This window comes from Sus scrofa, chromosome 6, assembly GCF_054392235.1.
Source record: "Sus scrofa isolate SSC_HxYL_T2T_F1_AM1 chromosome 6, Sscrofa_HxYL_maternal_Yorkshire_Landrace_v2.0, whole genome shotgun sequence".
Classification (NCBI taxonomy): Eukaryota; Metazoa; Chordata; class Mammalia; order Artiodactyla; family Suidae; genus Sus; species Sus scrofa.
The window spans coordinates 79,860,321-79,879,592 of record NC_139388.1 but is presented as its reverse complement, the minus strand read 5'-3'; the positions used below and the strand labels follow the sequence as shown (position 1 = coordinate 79,879,592).

At 53.5% G+C, this 19,272-nt stretch overlaps 2 protein-coding genes and 1 long non-coding RNA gene across 18 annotated transcripts in view; 2 read left to right on the top strand and 1 right to left on the bottom strand.

Moving 5' to 3' along the window:
* Positions 1 to 19,272, top strand: part of FAM131C (family with sequence similarity 131 member C) — a 301,322-nt gene that overhangs the window by 139,647 nt on the left and 142,403 nt on the right. The window lies entirely within an intron of this gene.
* On the top strand, positions 4,596 to 9,384 carry CPLANE2 (ciliogenesis and planar polarity effector complex subunit 2). Of its 16 annotated transcripts, none has more exons than XR_014807139.1 (6): positions 4,596 to 4,701; positions 5,120 to 5,269; positions 6,917 to 7,069; positions 7,601 to 7,725; positions 7,930 to 8,164; positions 8,673 to 9,384. XR_014807139.1 is itself a non-coding variant. In XM_084962996.1 (6 exons), exons 2-6 carry the CDS (start codon positions 5,158 to 5,160, stop codon positions 8,920 to 8,922), a joined length of 777 nt encoding a protein of 258 aa, XP_084819122.1. In that variant the 5' UTR covers positions 4,596 to 4,701; positions 5,156 to 5,157; the 3' UTR covers positions 8,923 to 9,384. The 16 variants fall into 16 exon arrangements, 15 of the variants coding, with proteins under 15 accessions (XP_084819122.1, XP_013854459.2, XP_084819125.1 ...); XM_084962996.1 differs by having other exon boundaries at positions 5,156 to 5,269; positions 8,028 to 8,164; XM_013999005.3 differs by having other exon boundaries at positions 5,156 to 5,269; positions 8,013 to 8,164.
* Positions 14,271 to 19,208, bottom strand: LOC110261103 (uncharacterized). The gene is made up of 2 exons (XR_014807142.1): positions 18,914 to 19,208; positions 14,271 to 18,608 (listed from the first exon to the last, which is right to left on the bottom strand). It is a non-coding gene; the product is annotated as an uncharacterized LOC110261103 (long non-coding RNA).

The window sequence follows — 19,272 nt, the reverse complement described above, 5'->3', positions numbered from 1 at the left end:
GTCGAATCAGAGCTAGCAGCCTATGCCACAGCCACAGCAACACAGGATCTGAGCTGCGTCTGCGACCTACACCACAGTTCACAACAACGCTGGATCCTTAACCGGCAGAGCCAGGGACTGAACCCACATCCTCATGGATACTAGTTGGGTTTTTACCGCTGAGCCACAACAGAAACTCTTCATAGCATCTTTCTGAAATGCAGTTCCCACCGCAGCCCTCTCAAGTGCCAACTGTTGACTGGCCTCCCATCCCCAGCAGTGGTGATTATGTAAGGGAGGTCTTTGGGGCTTGTTTTGGACTGAACTGTGTTGCCCAACCACCACTCCCAAAATCCATATATTAAAGTCCTAACCCCAAATGCAACTTATTTACAGGTAGGGCCTTAAGGACATAATTAAGTTTAATGAGGTCAAAGGAAAAATAAAAATAAAGGAGTTCCCGTCGTGGCGCAGTGGTTAATGAATCCAACTAGGAACCATGAGGTTGCCGGTTCGATCCCTGGCCTTGCTCAGTGGGTTAGGGATCCGGCGTTGCTGTGAGCTGTGGTGTAGGTTGCAGACACGTCTCGGATCCTGCGTTGCTGTGGCTCTGGTGTAGGCTGGCAGCTATAGCTCCGACTGGACCCCTAGCCTGGGAACCTCCATATGCTGCAGGAGCGGCCCAAGAAATGGCAAAAAGACAAAATAAATAAATAAATAAAAATTAAAAAAAATAAAAATTGGGAATTCCCGTTGTGGCGCAATGGTTAACGAATCCGACTAGGAACCATGAGGTTTCGGGTTCGATCCCTGGCCTTGCTCAGTGGGTTAAGGATCCGGCGTTGCTGTGAGCTGTGGTGTAGGTTGCAGACGCGGCTTGGATCCCGCATTGCTGTGGCTGTGGCGTGGGCTGGTGGCTATGGCTCCGATTCAGCCCCTAGCCTGTTTGATGGGAACCTCCATATGCCGTGGGAACGGCCCAAGAAATGGCAAAAAGACAAAAAAAAAAAAAAAAAGAGGTCAAAGGGTGGAGCCTTAATCCAGTATTATTGGTGTCCTTCCCAAAGGAGGAAGCAACAGAAAAGGTGTGAGTACTCAGAGGAAAGGCCGCGTGAGGACACAGTGAGGAGGCAGCTGCCTACAAGCCAGGAGGAAAGTCTCCACTAGAAACCAGCCCTGCTTGCACCTTGATTTTGGACTTCCAGCAGCAAGAACTGTGAGAAAAAAGTTCTGTTTGTTTAAGCCACCCAGTCTGTGGTGCTCTGTATGGCAGCCCAAGCAGACAGATACAGAACCCAACTTCCGAACTGCCCACTATTCTTGTTGAATGTGCAGGCTCACAGACCCATTCCACCCACCGCCACCCCCCCAGCAAAATCTCTGGGGGTCAAGGCCCAAGAATCCCTGTGGTGTTTTTGCTGTTGTTTTGTCTTTTTAGGGCTGCACCTGTGGCATATGGATGTTCCCAGGCTAGGGGTCCAATAGGAGCTGCAACTGCCAGCTTATGCCACAGCCACAGGAACTCTGGATCCAAGCTGAGTCTGCAATCTACACCACAGCTCACAGCAACGCTGGATCCTTAACCTGCTGAGCAAGGCCAGGGAATCAAACCTGCATCCTCCTGGTTTCTAGTTAGATTAGTTTCTGCTGAGCCACGATGGGAATGCCCAAGAATCCCTGTTTTGAACAGGCTCCTGATGCCCACTGAAGTCCTCTCCATGGGCTCCTGAGGGTGGTGAAGACTGATTCCCCCAAGCCTCTGGCCACTAGCTCCTCCGACTGCCAGCCTCCCTCTCTGCGCCCAAGGGGACTTCACCTCTTATCTGGCTCCAGGATAATTAGCAAGCTCATTCTGCCAAGTTGCTCCCTTTCCTCACACTCTCCTGAGCCCTCCACAGGCCAAGCCAGGGAAGGGCTGGATGTGAAGTCTGGAAACCCAGAGATAAGTCAGACCTGAACTCTGCTGCCGAGGCACTCCTGGTCCACAATGCGAGCTTCACATAGCTGTGGATAACCCTGAGTCTGGACAGATGCAGCAGGAACTGAGTGACCTGGGATTATGGGCAATGGTTTCAGGCTGCAGAATTGTTGCGGAAACTCAGCCTCTGTCCACTGGTGCCAAATAGAAACACAGAGACAGAGTTTTGGGCAAAGGAGAAAAACATAGCTTTACTGCTTTGCCAGACAAAGGAGACCGGAGCAGGCTAATGCCCTAAAGACCGTGCCCTCCTTTGGGAAAGAACAGAAAGTGGTTTTGTAAGTTTGGGAGTAGAAAACAGGGTCACAGATAAGGATCAGGGTAGATGCATGCTTTCATTCCTCTTCAGAGTTGGTGTTTGGTGGCCCCAGGACTGGTTCTGGTGGTCCTCCTCTCTAGTTTTCAGTTGTTGGGGGGTTTAATTCTGCAGAAGATCTTGTTATGTATATCCCTTGAAGAGGAACCAGGACCCTGTCCCAAGACTGCACCATGGTTTCTTGACTGCTCCTCCTTTGTCTCTGCATCCTCTCCCCCACCCCCACCCCCCTTTCCTGATTAGCAACTGTTTGAACCTGCCCTCTGGAACTCAGGAAGGTCTTGGAGGCTAAAGCTTTTTCCCTAAAAACAAGAAATGGAGGCACAGAAAGGCTTATGTGCCCAGGAGCCCTACAGGGCCCTGCTCAGTCGAAGAATCCTGTAGGAATGGGTTTTTTTCTTTTCTTTTTTCTTTTTTTTTCTTTTTGGCTTTTTAGAGCTCCACTCACAGCATATGGAAGTTCCCAGGCTAGGGGTCAAATTGGAGCTACAGCTGCCAGCCTACAGCACAGCCGCTGCAACTCGGGATCCAAGTTGCATCTACGACCTACACCACAGCTCACAGCAACACCAGATCCTTAACCCACTGAGTGAGGCCAGAGATCAAACCCGCATCCTCTTGGCTCCTAGTCAGCTTTGTTAACTGCTGAGCCATGAGGGGGGCCAGGGATTGAACCTGCAACCTCAAGGTTCCTAGTGGAATTCGTTTCCACTGCGCCACAATGGGAACTCCTGGGGGCAAGTTTTAAAAACACAAAACCCGGGTTCCTGCTGTGGTGCAGTGGGTTAAGAATCTGACTTTAGTGGCTTGGGTTGCTGAAGAGGTGAGGGTTTGATTCCTCGGCTGGGCACAGTGGGTTAAAGGATCTGGTGTTGCTGCAGCTATGGCTTGGATTGAATCCCTGGCCCAGGAACTGACATATGCCTTGGATGTGGCCTTAAAAAAACAAAAGACCCAGGAGTTCGTCGTGGCTCAGTAGTTAATGCATCCGACTAGGAACCATAAGGTTTGGGGTTCGATCCCTAGCCTTGCTCAGTGGGTTAACGATCCGGCGTTGCCGTGAGCTGTGGTGTAGGTGGCAGACGCGGCTCAGATCCCAAGTTGCTATGGCTGTGGCGTAGGCTGGCGGCTATAGCTCCGATTAGACCCCTAGCCTAGGAACCCCAATTGCCACAGGTGCGGTCCTAAAAGGACAAAAAAAAAAAAAAAAAAAAATCACAGAAGACCCAATCTGACCAAACAGAGATGTCCTTCAGAATCCAAAACCCTGGGTTCTGAGTCTCGTTTTCCCACTGACCATGTTTGTGGTGACGTCAGACAATCACATCATCTCTGAATTTCCCCATCTATGAAAGAAACGAGGGATAATAGGTCCTCCATGGGTGTGTTTCTAGAATTAAATGAGCTAACCTCTGTAGAGCCCCCACCGGCTGGCAGTAACTAAACTGGCCTTCAATAAGGGTTAACTTCTAGATTATTCCTTACAAAACAGTGATTTGCCCTACTTGAAGGTATGGCAAGAAAATACTGATAAAAATTAAGTGTAACAGACAACCTCTCAGTAATGAGCCACCTGCATCCTGTCCAACTACCAGGCATTTACTGAGCACCCATCTTCTGAGTAACGAACAGGCCCCATGCCCAGTGTTGGAACAGTGGAGAGGGGCTCAGTGCTGAAACATCAGCTCCAGGAGCGTGGTGACTTTTTGCTGCCGTTGCCTTCCCAGCAGCTGGAAAAGGCCAGGCCCGCAGTAGGGGCTCATAAGTTACTTGTCGAATGAGTGACATCAATCAATCAATCCATCCATCAGTGACTGGAAGGCCTCTGATTCATTTTTAAGAACCTGAGCAAATCCCTTGACCTCTCTCAGCAGCTTTTCCTCCCATCTGTGAAGCCATAGTTTTGTTTTTTTTTGTTTTTGTTTTCGCCATAGTTGTTTAATTCACCTCAAGTTCCTACTGAGCAGGATTAATAATAAGTAAACTTACTGAGCACTGCTGTGGACCAGGCATTGCTGTAAAGAACCCTAGGAAGTAGTAGTATTTTACCTCCACTTTATAGAAGACGAAACTGGGGCACAAAGAGGCAGGGAAGGCTCCTGGAGAAGGGGGATTGATCAAGTTTTGGAGGAAAGACTGGGGCCCAGACTGAGCAATGGAGAAGAGGATAGGCCGAAGGGCCCACGGGGGGAGGGTCCTTGTTCAGCGTGTCTCTGCGAGGTGGTAGCAGCAAATTTAGGAGAGACCAGCCCTGCGGGCCACCCGGCAGCCCAACCCCGCCCCCGACGTCTCCATGACAACAGCACCGCACATGCGCCTCCTGCACGCGCGCCAGGGAGGGCAGCGGGAGCTGAAGCTAGTTGCAGCTTGGTTGCAAGCTGGGCGGAAGCAGGCCCGGCGGGCGGGAGAGCGGGACGAGTTTTTAAAGGTACAGTCTCCACTTGGGCCCGTTCGCCCGCCGGGACTGCTGATGGTGAGGGCTGGGTGGCCTTGGGAGTCGGAATCGAGGAGGTAGAGGAGAAGCAGGGCTGTGCGACTGTGGCCGCCTCCCCCAGTAGGGGGGGACTAGGGAGCGAGGAGGTGTGTTAAAGCTCTCCGGGCAACAATGGGATGGCTGTCGGCCAGGGAGCAGTGCAGAGGAAAAAGGGCCATGGAATTGCTCTGTCTGGGTGTGTCACCCCTCAGGATATTGAAAGGGAGCTTGGATACCAAAATTAGGATAAGAGGAGTGGGGCTCCTCCACCCCCTGAGGAGGGAGTTAGGGCTCCTGGAGGGTCCCTGGGCAGATGAAGAGGGATCACAGGTACAGCTTGGGACAGTGGCCCTCTCCCATCTCCTACTCTCAGCATTCTGCCATCTCCCCTCCCTGTTGGGTTGCCCAGCCATGGCCAGACCACCCACCCCGGGCTCAGTGATTGTCCCAGACTGGCACGAGAGCGCTGAGGGCAAGGAGTACCTGGCCTGCATCCTGCGCAAGAACCGCCGGCGTGTATTTGGTAAGCACCCTCCTCCCCCAGGCTGCCACCTGTCCTTCCCTGGGGAGAATAGTGTCACCTGTCCCTCCCCTGTGGGGAAGCAGAGAAGCAGAGCAATGAGGGCCTGCTCCACTATACTCCTCAGCTTTGGGGACCCCTGTCCTCGGAGCCCACCCCCAAATCTCCTTAGAGCTAATTCCATCCTCAGAGCCAGGAACATGGAAACAACCGAAACCCTGCCAAGAACCACTGTCACCAGAGAGGCTGTTGACTGAGCCCCTCGCCTAGTGCCAGGCCCTCTGCTGGGCACTTTATACAATGGACTCCAGTTGAACCGTCTCAACGGCACATAGCAGGCTTGTCCAGGATCCCTGGGTGTACAGAGAAAAGACTCTTCCATGCCCTGCTGTCTCCAGGATAAGACATTCATGGTCCTCAGGATGAAACTAACTCACCCAGGAAGGGGCCTGGCCATCAGCATGAGGCCAGCTCTGGCCAGGAGACGCAAAGCTCCAGGGGGCCTAAGACCAGAGTGAGAGGGCAGCCTGTACTTTAGGGCTTCCAGGTCTCACACCTATAGATGTGTCAGTTTAGACTGTTTTTTTTTTTTTTTCCTCCTTTTTTTCCCCCACTGCCCCAGAGACAAGCTAAATCATTAACCCATTATGCCACAGGGAGAACTCTCTGTTTTCTTTGGTTGGTTGTTTTTTTCCACAAGTTTTAAATTAAAAGCATTCATAAAGGAGTTCCCATCGTGGCTCAGTGGTTAATGAATCCGACTAGGAACCAAGAGGTTGCAGGTTCAATCCCTGCCCTTGCTCAGTGGGTTAAGGATCCGGCGTTGCCATGAGCTGTAGTGTAGATTGCAGACGTGGCTCGGATCCCATATTGCTGTGGCTGTGGCATAGGCTGGTGGCTACAGCTCCGATTTGACCCCTAGCCTGGGAACCACCATATGCAGCAGGAGCGGCCCAAGAAATGGCAAAAAAAAAAAAAAAAAAAAAAGACAAAAAAAAAATAAATAAAAGCATTCATAAACATCTCGAGATACACACACATACTTTTTCTTTTTAGGGCTGCACCTGTGGCACATGGAAGTTCCCAGATTAGGGGTGAGCCTACACCACAGCCACAGCAGCACCAGATCCAAGGTGCATCTGTCTGCAAGCTACACCACAGCTTGCGGCAATGCCGGATCCTTAACCCACTGTGCGAGGCCAGGGATCGAACCCGTATCCATACTAGTCAGGTTCGGAACCCACTGAGGAACTCCAAGAACGCAGTATATTGATTCTAAGGAGTTTATTTATGGTAATACTTTTGCTGATATTTCTCCATTGAGGAAAGAACTATGAAAAACCTTGCTTTTACCAGGTTTAAATCTAGAACATGCAATAATAGTATCAACAAAAACCATCTCATGCATCAAACTTAAAAAAAAAAGGTGTTATTTTTTGGTAGGCACTGGCCCGGTTCACAGAGCACAGGTGTTCTTAGCAGAGCTTCTCCTCTGGGGATACTGTTTGTGTCCCAGGCCTCTGTCACAAATATAGAGAATGGTGGATTGTCACTGAAAAAAACCTGCGAGATGAGGTTGTATGACCCAGGGTCTGATGGGACAAGCGCATGTTGGCCCTCTGACCCCACCTGGCTCCCTCTTTGCCCCAGGGCTGCTCGAGCGACCAGTGCTGCCCCCTCCTGTGGCCGTTGACACTGCCAGCTACAAGATCTTTGTGTCTGGGAAGAGTGGCGTGGGCAAGACAGCGCTGGTAGCCAAGCTGGCTGGCTTGGAGGTGCCCGTGGTGCATCATGAAACGACTGGTGAGTCCCCCTAGGAGGCCTTCCCTGGGTGGATTTGTCACCAGCCCCACCATTTATCTGCAGCTTTGGAAAGTCATTTCACCTCTGAGTCTACACTGGCTCCTCTGTCCAACAGGGATAATAGTACTAACCCCTCGGGGTTGTTGTGGTGTTAGTGTTAGAGATAGTGGTGGTTACATGCCTCACAGTGAGTGGGCACAGGTGCTCAGGAAACACTAATCTTCCTTTCTTATTTCCTTCCACTGGATGCTGATTGGCCATCACGCTGCGACATCTGACAGTATTCTGGAACCTTCTTTGCCATGGCCAGGGCTAGGGCTGCATCTCCCTGGTAGACTGGCAGCTTCTCCAGGGCAGGGCTGATACCCCCATCAGACTGAGATTTCTCCCACCTCAGGGACTGTGCCTTCCCCATCAGACAGAGGACCCACCAAGGCAGGGCCATATCTCTTCTTCCTCTTCCTTCCTGGTCCCCCACTCCTCTCCACCTCCGCCTCTCCCATGCTGTGTGGCTGACCCCGGCCTCCCCAGGCATCCAGACCACCGTGGTATTTTGGCCGGCCAAGCTGCAGGCCAGCAACCGTGTCGTCATGTTCCGCTTTGAGTTCTGGGACTGCGGGGAGTCTGCGCTCAAAAAGTTCGATCACATGCTGCCGGTGAGTGGCAGGTGGGCCTGGGTGGGTCCAGAAGGGGCTGCTTGTCCGAGCCTGGCCTTCCCGGTCTGCAGGAGCCAGAATCGGGCATGAACGGACTGAGGATGCTCCCTGCTGGGAGAGCTCTGAGCTGGCACTGGGGACTGGGCCCCAGCCCGAGCTCTGCCCTGAGACCAGCCATTCCCTGCTCCCGGTCTCGGTTGCCAGGCTGTGGAAGGAGGGAGGTGCTGATACTTTCAGGGCCCTGCAGCCTGCAGGTTCTGGTCCCAAGGTTACGAGCCTCGCATCAGCCTCTCCATCCCCAGGCCTGCAAGGAGAAAGCAGACGCTTTCCTCTTCCTCTTCTCCTTCACTGACCGAGCCTCCTTTGAAGACCTCCCTGGACAGCTGGCCCGAGTAGCAGGCGAGGCCCCTGGTGTGGTCAGGATGGTCATCGGCTCCAAGTATCCTTTGGGTGGCCCCTAGGACTGTCAGGGGCCACACTTGGCAAGGCAGGGAGCAAGGGGGTCAGGGACCCTGCCCTGGCCCAGCCACGGGCTCCAGCCCCAAGGGCTTTATCTTTATTTATTTACTTACTTTTTGTCTTTTTAGGGCTGCACCCATGGCATATGGAAGTTTCCAGGCTAGGGGTCAAATCGGAGCTGTAGCTGCCAGCCTACACCACAGCCACGGCAATGCAGGATCTGAGCCATGTCTGTGACCTACACCACAGCTCACGGCAACGCTGGATCCTTAAGCCATTGAGCGAGGCCAGGGATTGAACCTCTGTCCTCATGGATACTAGTCAGATTCGTTTCCATGGAGCCACGACAGGAACTTCCCCCACGGGCTTCATCTTAAAGGCTGCTGCAGGGCCTTCCCCAGACCCTAGGTGTGTGGCAAGAGGGAGCAGGCTGGGTTTGATGGGGTGGTTAGCAGAGACACCAGACAGGCTCCTTGACCCTCTTCCAGATTTGACCAGTATATGCACACGGACGTGCCTGAGTGTGACCTCACAGCCTTCAGGCAGGCCTGGGAGCTGCCCCTCCTGCGAGTGAAGAGTGTGCCAGGGCGGCGACTGGCGGATGGACGCACACTGGATGGGCGGGCTGGGCTGGCCGACGTTGCCCACGTGCTCAATGGCCTGGCAGAGCAGCTGTGGCACCAGGACCAGGTGGCTGCCGGCCTGCTCCCCAGTTCACCAGAGGACACCCCCAGCTGAGGTGTGGTGGCATCATGAGCAGATACTCCCGACCCTCAGTTGACCCAGGACAGGACCCAGGGCCTAAGGTTGGGACAGGAATATCAGTGTCATCCTGAGGACTGGCCAGAGGGGCCTGGTCAGGGAGGATGATGGCCTGAGAAGGCTCTGCCCCAGTAGCACTTTCCCGTGGCGTTCGCTGCAGTGTGGTGGGCAGGGCTGAGGGCATCAGGTGTCCTCTGGCCTTCTCCCTCCACCTTAGGACTTCTGGGCTTCTGGAAACTGAGGAACTGTGTGGGCAGGGCCGGAGGGCTCAGGTGTCTGCCCCCGCCTCCTGCTGCTCTTCCCCTTCTGCAGCAGCCATGGAGGGTGACTGGGGAGTGGGGGCCTCAACTGGGCCCTGGACCACAAGTGACTTCCATCAGAAGCCTGTATTAGTTGAGGTAACACCATCTGCTGTACCAGATAAACCCTGAACTCTCAGTGGTTTCACTTTATAGAATTTTTTTTCCGTCTTTATGTCTCACGTCAGTGGGTGGTGAAGTGCGTGTGGGTGCTCTGCTCTGTACGGTCATCAAAGACCCAGGCCCTGAGATCCTCAATGAGTTTCTTCTCAGTTTGTGCCAGGCATCAACATCCAGTCAGACAGCAGGCAGGGAAGGAGCGCAGGTAGAAGTTCACCCAGCAGGTTTCTGTGGACCAGGCCTAGGGTGATAGGCCTCCTTTCTGCCCTCATTCCATTGGCCATCACCTAGTCACATGGTCACACAGCTGCAGGGGAGGCTGGGTAATGTAGTCCCGCTGTGTGTCAGGGATGGAAGCCCCTCCCTCATCTATAGTGCCTTTTTTGACCATAAAGCTGTCAGGCTATGCTCAGGACAGGGCTCCTGCCAGCCTCGGGGAATCAAAAATCATCACTGGGCCAGGGACTGGACCAGTTCGGGGTCAGGCGTAAGTGGGCCTGACAGGCAGCTCTGTCCTGCAGGAGGCCAGGAAAACAGGGAGCAGGAAGGTGAGTGAACTTGTGCCCCTGCCCCATCAGCCAGTCACTAGCGAAGGCAGGCTAAGGTGTAGGTGGGGGTGGGGAGGTGGGAAGGATGGACAGGTGCCTACAAAGCAGGCCCTTTATACTTCTTCAGTGATACCCTCTCCAGACCCACAGATGGACCCCTGGGCAGAGGGCTGGTCTGAGTCTGACCTCTGACCCAACTGGAAGGGCCCTGCATGCCCAGGACAGCCAGCTGACTCTCAGGCCTCTCTTCTTTTTTTTTTTCTTTTTTCTTTTTTTAAAGGCCGAACCTATGGCATATGGAGGTTCCCAGGCTAGGGATCCATTTGGAGCTCCAGCTGCCCACCACAACCACAGCCTCATCAGATCTGAGCCCAGTCTTCGACCTACACCCAACTCACAGCAGCGCCTGACCCTTAACCCACTGAATGAGGCCAGGGATCGAACCCGCAACCTCATGGTTCCTAGTCGGTTCGTTTCCACTGCGCCACGACGGGAACTCCTCAGAGGCCCTTTTGAGAAAGCAGCACCAATAGATTTGCCCACTCCACCCTCATACACACGATCATGTGCCCACACACACCAGTCCTAAAACGCTGCCCTACTTCTCCCTCCGGATACACACAGGAGGCACCTACATGCCCTCCCTGGCTCATGCTACCAAGCATCCTGATGGCCTGCCTGGCACTGCTTACCAGTCTGGCCACGCTGGGCACTGCCTGTAGGTTCATTGAAACTTCCAGGGTCTAAAGGACTGATTTTAGCACCTTCTTACCTGCAACTCAGGTTCAGAGCTGATACCTCAGCTTATCCCATACCCTGGAGAAGGAAGGTCATGGGGCAGACCCCCGGCTGCACAGACAGCACAGCCCACAGGCCAGCTTCTGGTCCCAGGTGATGGTGTGTCCCACCGCCGCCTTCCATGCCGCTTTGGCCCGTTTCCCTCGGTTCTTAGCTCCAGTAGACCTTACCCCACCAAAGTGGGATGCTGGGCCTGAGTGTGACTTTCCAGCTTCGGATTCCTGTGTTGTAAGCGCCAGCTATCCCACATCCCAGCCAGTTCTCTCTGGCCTTCAAGCTTCAGCATCCTTCTTGGGCACCAGCTCAGCCAAGAGCCAGAAGTTGTTCCAGAGGACTAACCCAGGCCCTCCCCACCGTGGAGCAGGGCAGGGCTGTTTTCTCCTGGTTAGCCCTGCTCCAGAGAGTCGACCCCTCACTCGCCTGTACCCCAAAGGGGTGAAAGAGTCCCTTCCTCCTGAATAAGAACAACGTAGGGGCCGCAACGGGGCGGGTCTTGGAGCTGGCCACCTGCCATCCCAGCGCTGCTTTCTCAGCCCTTCTGAGCCCAAGCCCAGTGCCACTTTAGTATTTAGTAGGCCACTCCCTAGAGGCCTCCACCAAAGTGCAGAGAACTGGGAACCCACCTGAGGGAAGAGGGAGCTGCAAAGCCATAATTCTTCTTTTGCTGGTGTCTGTCCCTGCAGGGTGGTCTCTTGGCAGCCTGTGGAGAGCGAGTGAGAAGAGGTGTGTACACACTATTCAGGCCAGCTTTGTGGGCCTGGCACCTGTGCTGTCCACAGGTCCCTGCACTCGGGATCCCACACCTGGTTTAATGCTCTGCTGTTGGCATCTTGATCTTTTTTTTTTTCTTTCTTTTTTTGTTGCTGGCTGCACCAGCTGCACATGGAAGTTCTCTGGCCAGGGATTGAATCCAAGTTGCAGCAATGCTGGAGCTTGATGAACCCTTTAACTCACTCTGCTGGCAGAGCTGCTGCAGTTGGATTCTTTTTTTTTTTTTTTTTTTTTTTTTTTGTCTTTTGTCTTTTGTTGTTGTTGTTGTTGCTATTTCTTGGGCCGCTCCCGCGGCATATGGAGGTTCCCAGGCTAGGGGTCAAATCGGAGCTGTAGCCACCAGCCTACGCCAGAGCCACAGCAACTTGGGATCCGAGCCGCGTCTGCAACCTACACCACAGCTCACGGCAACGCCGGATCGTTCACCCACTGAGCAAGGGCAGGGACCGAACCCGAAACCTCATGGTTCCTAGTCGGATTCGTTAACCACTGCACCACGACGGGAACTCCTGCAGTTGGATTCTTAACTCACTGTGCCACAGCAGGAACTCCACATCTTTTTTTTTTTTTTTTTTTACTTTTTAGGGCTGCACCCATGGAATATGGAGGTTCCCAGGCTAGAGGTCGCATCAGAGCTACAGCTGCCGGCCTATGCCATAGCCGCAACAACGCCAGATCCAAGACGCGTCTGCAAACTACACCATAGCTCACAGCAACGCTGGATCCTTAACCCACTGAAAAAGGCCAGGAATCAAACCCGCAATCTCATGGTTCCTAGTAGGATTTGTTTCTGCTGAGCCATGCTGGGAACTCCTGGAACTTCCCATCTTGAAATCTGCCTCTCCGTGGCATATGGAGGTTCCCAGACCAGGGGTCAAATCAGAGCTGCAGCTGCCAGCCTATGTTAGAGCCACAGCAACGCAGGATCTGACCCGCGTCTGCAAACTTCACTGCAGCTTGCAGCAATGCCAGATCCTTAAACCACTGAGCAAGACCAGGGATTGAACTCGCATCCTTGTGGACACTATGTAGGGTCCTTAACCTGCTGAGCCGCAACGGGGACTCCCCCATCTTGAAATTCTTAATTTTTCAATAGGTTTGTACTGGACACCACAAATTATGTGGTAGGTCCTGCACGAGGAGAGGGTCTGGACTGCAGATAAAGTCCCTCTCTTAGGGCCTTGGAGACAGAGGACATTCTGGGAAGTGTCAGAAGGCCACGGGAAGTCAGGAAGTTGCCTTCTCTCCATTTTGGTGTCAAAAATCCCACTGTTAGGTTAAGCCTCACAACAGCTCAAAGGCAAATACCATGCTGCTCCCACTGTGGGCCCTGAAGCTCCGTAGAGGGAAAGGGTGGTGATGAGGCCCCCAGGCTGGTTGACGGGTGGGCGCTGAGCTAGAGGGGACCATTGGGAAAGGGTGGCCTTGTTTCTTCTTCAGGACCCTGGAACCCACAGATTTTAGGGCTCTGGAGGGAAGCTCGTGGGAGCGGGAGTGGGGGTGTACATGTGCTGGAGCCCAACCCTGGTGCTTTTGTCCCAGAGTCAGGACATGCCAGACTCCTCTTCCCTCCCCCAAGCCCTTCCCTACAAGTGGGGAGTGCTGTGGACTGAATGTTCCCCGCCCCCAAATTTATGCACTGAAATCCTAATCCCCAAAATTCCCACTGTGGTGCAATGGGTTAAGAATCCAATTGGAGGGAGTTCCCGTCGTGGCGCAGTGGTTAACGAATCCGACTAGGAACCATGAGGTTGCAGGTTCGGTCCCTGCCCTTGCTCAGTGGGTTAATGATCCGGCGTTGCCGTGAGCTGTGGTGTAGGTTGCAGACGCGGCTCGGATCCCGAGTTGCTGTGGCTCTGGCGTAGGCCGGTGGCTACAGCTCCGATTCGACCCCTAGCCTGGGAACCTCCATATGCCGCGGGAACAGCCCAAGAAATAGCAACAACAACAACAACAACAACAAAAAGAATCCAATTGGAGTACAGCAGAAATTGACAGAACATTGTAAATCAACTATAATACAAAATAAATTAAAAAGTAAAACACATAGGGAGTTCCTGTCATAGCACAGCAAGAGATGAATCCAACTAGGAACCATGATGTTGCGGGTTCAATCCCTGGTCTTGTTCAGTGGGTTAAGGATCCAGCGTTGCCGTGAGCTGTGGTGTAGGTCACAGACGTGGCTCAGATCTGGCATTGCTGTGGCTGTGGCTCTGGCGTAGGCCGGCGGCTACAGCTCCAATTAGACCCCTAGCCTGGGAAACCTCCATATGCCACAGGTGCGGCCCTGAAAAGACAAAAAGACCCCCCCCCAAAAAAAGTAAGACATAAAAAGTAAAGAATCCAACTGCACTGTGTCCAGTCACTTGTGATGGAACATGGTGAAAGATAATATGGAAAGAGAGTGTGTATAGATGTATGACTGGGTCACTTTGCTGTACAGCAGAAATTGATTGACAGAACAATGTAAATCACTATAATTTAAAAATTAAAAAAAAAAAAGAATCCAACTGCAGGGAGTTCCCATTGTAGCTCAGTGGGTTACAAACCGGACTAGTATCCATGAGGTTGGGGTTCCATCCCTGGCCTTGCTCAGTGGGTTAAGGATCCGGCGTTGCCATAAGCTGTGTTGTCAGTCGTGGATGAGGCTTGGAGCCCACGTGGCTGTGGTTGTGGCGTAGGCAGGAGCTGCCGCTCTAATTTGACTCCTAACCTGGGACCTTCCTATGGCGCAGGTGCAGGTGTTAAAAAGGAAGAAGAAAAAGCAAAATAGAAACCAGACTAGATATTTCAACAGAAATAATTTAACATGGGTATTGATCGGTTAAACAGCTCCTGGAGGACTGAAAAAGCAGGAAGGAGGCACTGAAGGAACAGAGCCGGTGTGAATGGCACCTCTTGGAGCAGTGTAGCATACAGCTCATGTGACCCCAGGAGCAGTGGAGAGTGGGACCAACCACCATCCCAGACTCCAGGCACAACGTGGGCATCCTCAGGTTCCTTCTGACCCATGACGTGGCTGTGCTCCAGGCGATGGCCGTCACTCTGCCTGGGCTGGCAGCATTGCCAATCCCAGCAGCACTGTGTTCAGCCTGGTACTGATCCTTCTCTGGGGCCAGGTCTGTACCTTGCTGGCTGAGCAGCTCACCAGGTGGGGTGAATGAGGGCAGGGGATCGCAGGGGTGTCCTGGCATCAGCAGGGAACTGTGAACCCTGATGCAGGGCTCCCTGCACCTCAGAGCTTGCAGCTCCCGCCTTGGTGTCCACAGCCTGCTCAACCATCCTCAAATAAAAGTGGCCAGGGGACCTTGGCTGGTCTTAGAGGAAAGTGGACTGGGGACAGAAGCATATGAGTGGACCCAGTGCGCCCCCCTACGCTCAATAGAACACTGACCAGCTCTGCCCTTTGCCCAGAGATGCACAGAATCCAGACCCTCCGTGAAGATGCCTTTACTTTTAGTTTTCATCTTCCTATTTGTCAGTTTCTACTCCTCTCCCTTCTATATGTCATTCTTCAAAGACAGGTGAGAACCATCCCCCACCCAACACCAAGTCTCCTGCCTCCGACTGAAGTGGCCCAGCAGAGTGGCAGCATCCTTGAGCCTGTAGGTTTATTTCTACCAAGGTCTTACTGTTGACCTTGAAGTTGGTCGTTGATTTCCCTGGGCTTCGATTTTCTCACCTGTGGGAGTTCCTGCTTGGTACAGTGGGTTAAGAATCCGACTGCAGGAGTTCTCGTTGTGGCTCAGTGGTAACAAACCCCACTAGTATCCACGAAGATGAAAGTTCGACCCTTGGCCTCGCTCAGTAAAGGAGCTGTGATATAGGTTGCAGGCGTGGCTTGGATCCCTAATTGCTGTGGCTGCAGTGTAGGCCGGCAATTGTAGCTCCGATTTGACCCCAGCCTGGGAACTTCCATATGCTGCAGATGTAGCCCTTAAAAAGACAAAGAAAAAAAAAAAAAAAGGAATCCAACTGCAGTGGCTCAGGTTGCTGTGGAGGTGTAGATTTGATCCCTGACCCAGCGCAGTGGGTTAAAGGATCTAGTGTTGCCGCAGCTGTGGCATAGTTCATAGCCGTAGCTCAAATTCAATCCCTGGCCTAGGAATTTCTGTATGTCGTGGGTTCAGCCATAAAAAAATTAAAGAAAGAGACACCAGTTTTCTCAACTGTGATATATCAGCGAATCCCTGGGTGAATGTGAAACTCTCACACCAGCACTCATGCATTCACGCAACCCTCACTGAAGGGTCCGGGCCTGACACGCCCGCCCACTTCCCATTGCTGACATTTGGTTTCAATGCCATCTTTGTGGTGGTCTTTTCCACTGTGCACTCTGGACTGGATGCTGGGGACACAAGAATGAACCAGAGCTGAGTCTTCCTGCCGAGAGCTTCCAGATTTCAATAAGGATGGGTCAGGAGTCCCCAAGGGCTAGATTCCTGGGTAGTGTTGTTACTGTGGAATTGCCATTGTCATTTGGCAGGAAGGGGAGGGAGAATCAGCAAAGGAACCTGCTGCCCAGAAGCATGACTCCCTTTTCCTGGGACAGAAATGCCCATTGGCTTTTCACGGGTTGAGCCGTAGATATGGACTGTGGTCCCAACAGGCCTTGGGAACAGCCTCAATGGGGGTGATGGGACAAGGCCTCCCGGCAGCCCAGTCACCAGGGTTACCTCTCAATGGATGGGAGGCCAGAGGATCAGGAGCACCGTAGGAAGAGGGGTCAGCCAAGGGATGAAGTGTAGCTGTGGCCTAGCTCCAGAAGGGGAGGGCACACTGCCAGCAGATGCAATGGGCCTGCAGTTTTTTGGTTGTTGTTTGTTTGTCTTTTTAGGGCCGCACCTGCGGCATATGGAGGTTCCCAGGCTAGGGGTCCAATCGAAGATGTAGCTGCCGTCCTACACCACAGCCATGGCAACGAGAGATCCAAGCCACATCTGCAACCTACACCACAGCTCAGGGCAACACCAGATCCCTAACCCACTGATCAAGTCCAGGGATTGAGCCCAAGTCTCATGGATACTAGCTGGGTTCACCAACCACTGAGCCACAACGGGAGCTCCTGGGGCTGCAGTTTTACGGTGATACCCTGGTCAGTACCTTGGCGTCTGGAACGAGGATGTGAGTATCCCTGGAGAGCCAGCTCTTGAGGGAGGGTGGGGGCATCACACCCTCAGGTCTGGCAGAGCAGCATCTGTCCCCAAGGAGTAAGGGGCCAGCACCTACATACGGTGAGTAAGGTGCCATGTGTCTGCCGACCAGAGCATGGCCCCAGAGGCTGCCTTTCCGAGCTCACTCAGCAGCTCTAATCATCATGGTGGGCAAACAACTGGTCCTCAACGTGGACGAGTTCCTTGCGCCATGAGTGCAGGGGATGCGCTGGGTGCACAGGTTGGGGTAGGGGGCTTTTACGAGAGCAAAGCAGAAAATCCCCCTGACGGGGAGTCAGGACACATGGACAAAAGTCCTAGTTCTGCCTTCTTTAAGCTCTGGCTTTGCTTCCCTCTAAGCCTCAGTTTCCTCTGAGATCCCTTGTGGTGCAGCAGGTTAAGGATGCGGCATCATGTCACAGCAGCTCTGGTCCCTGCTGTGGCGCAGGTTCAGTCCCTGGCCCTGGAACTTCCACATGCTATGGGTGTGGCCAATAATAATAAGCCTCAGTTTCCTTACCTGTACAATGGGGATTTCCATTAGTATTTTGGAGAGGGAAGGGGCTTCCAGAGACAGAGAATAGCCAGGTAAGAAGCACAGAATTTAAGAGAGCCCTGGACTCCTAAGTCCAACCAACAGGATTTGAGTCTGGCTCCACTATTTATAACCTGGGGAGCCTTGTGTAAGGTCTCTGAGTCTCCGTTACCTCATCTATAAAGTGGGAATGATCGGTACCTATCTCTAAGGGACTGGGAGGATGGTAATGACATTGTCTGGCCTGGCATTGTCAGGAAGCAGCTGGCATAGGAGACAGCTGGCCAGGCTGCAGGACACCAAAATGGAGCAAGAGCAGTGGCACTGGCAAGAGGACTCTGAGCTCACTGAGTGCAAGGGCCTGTTTGATGAATATCTGGAGATGGGTGAGCAGTGGCTCAGCAGGGTCCCTGGGGGCCTGCCCAGCAGAGGAGGTGACCCTGGCCCAACACCCCACAACTACTGCTGCAGTTTGGATTCATCCCCATCTTCATGGCAGTCTTCCCACGGGCACCCCTGTTTGCTCTGCTCAGCAACTGGGTGGAGATCTGACTGGATACCTACAAGTTCGTGTGTGAGTACAGGCGGCCGGGCCCAGAGCCTTGGGATCTGGCTGCTCCTGATTGAAGCCATGACCCATCTGTCTGTCATCATGAATGTGAGTGTGGGGCAAGGGCAGGAAATTCAGGGTCAGAGGGGGAATGAAAATCAGAGACTGGGAGGAGGCTCCGGAACGGGGAAATGGGGGCTGAGCCTAGAAATCAGGATCAGAGACTGGGAAATAGGGGCAGAGGGCTAGAATCCTGGGGCACAGGCTTATCTTGCCTGCAGGGCTGGGACTGGACCAAGGTGGGGGTGAGTTAGGAGACTGGGCCCTGCAAGGCGGGAGGACCTTCCCCCCTGCAGCCCCCTGCAGGCTTTTCTCTTCACCTTCACCTTGGATGTGCTGCCAAGTCTCCTGTACCAGTATGAACACCACAGCCAACTTCAGGCTGGCTCTCCTACCTCCAGCTTACCTTGCCCAGGGCAATCACACGCCCTGAAGGTGGGAGAACCAGCTGGGGCAGGGCGGGGCCCGCCTGAGGAGAGGGGTCCTGGGTTTGCAGCCTGGGACAGGGATGCTGAATCTGGAGGTGGGGCGATGAGCCTGGGGAGGGGGGCCTAAGTGGGAGGGTGGGAAGCTGAGTCTGGAGGGGCAGATTAGAGGGCAGAGTGTACTGCCAACCCGGAAGTTCCCGGCTCTAGGGCGGGGAGGGGTGGGAGTGCCAGTTGCAGACCCGAGGTTCAAGACCCGAGGTTCGATGTGCAGGGTAATCTCACTCTCTTCTTCTGGAAGCTGATGGTTGTGCCTCTGGCTGCATCATTGCCTTGGATGCAGGCTCAGTCATTCGCGCAATGGACAGACCTGGGTTCGAGTTCAGGCTGTGCCGCCAACTGGCTGTAGAAAGGGTATATTACGGAATAAGATCTACTTAGGGTCGCTATGAAGATTCAGTGGCAAGCCCTTGCACAGCCAAGTCGGTGCTCAGTGAATTAATATCACGACTACTATTATTATTCCTTGGCAACAGTCCTGGAGGAAGGGGAGCAAGCTTGCTCCTTCAACCTTTGCTCAAGATCCTCTTTCTCTAGCTCTAACAAGGTCCCTAATATTAAGGGGTTCGTATTATACCTCTCTGCCTTTGGGCAAATAACCTCTTTATACTTCGATTTCAGGTAAAACAGGAGAAGTAATTTACTTACCTCCTAGAGTTGTTGTGATGATTAAAAGAATGAATATCTGGAAACCCTCAGAATGGTGCCTTGCACTTAGCGCTCGGCAAATTAAGATTGCTAAAGCAATCACTCTCTTTGGAGCCCCCCTTCTCCCCAGCATGTGGTGTTCTTCCTTCGGCTCATCGCCCGGCTCCTGCCCGACGTGCCAACCGCCCTGGCCACCAAGATAAACTGCGAGAGCTCCCCGGTCAAGCAGGCGCTGGCGGACGACCAGGAGGCGCAGCTTTCGGTCGGCGCTGCCTGCTGCCTCTGGCCCCACCCCCTCGGGCCACGCCCCTTTGCCGGCTCCCAGGCCTAAGCTCAGTTTTCTTGTCCCGCCCTCTTGC

Excerpts from the sequence above, each read along its gene's own strand:
- CPLANE2 (XM_013999005.3), top strand. The coding sequence starts at position 5,158 with ATGGCCAGACCACCCACCCCGGGCTCAGTGATTGTCCCAGACTGGCAC. Across the intron at positions 5,270-6,916 it reads GAACCGCCGGCGTGTATTTG|GGCTGCTCGAGCGACCAGTG; the intron begins GTAAGCACCCTC and ends TCTTTGCCCCAG. Across the intron at positions 7,726-8,012 it reads AGTTCGATCACATGCTGCCG|CCTCTCCATCCCCAGGCCTG; the intron begins GTGAGTGGCAGG and ends GCCTCGCATCAG.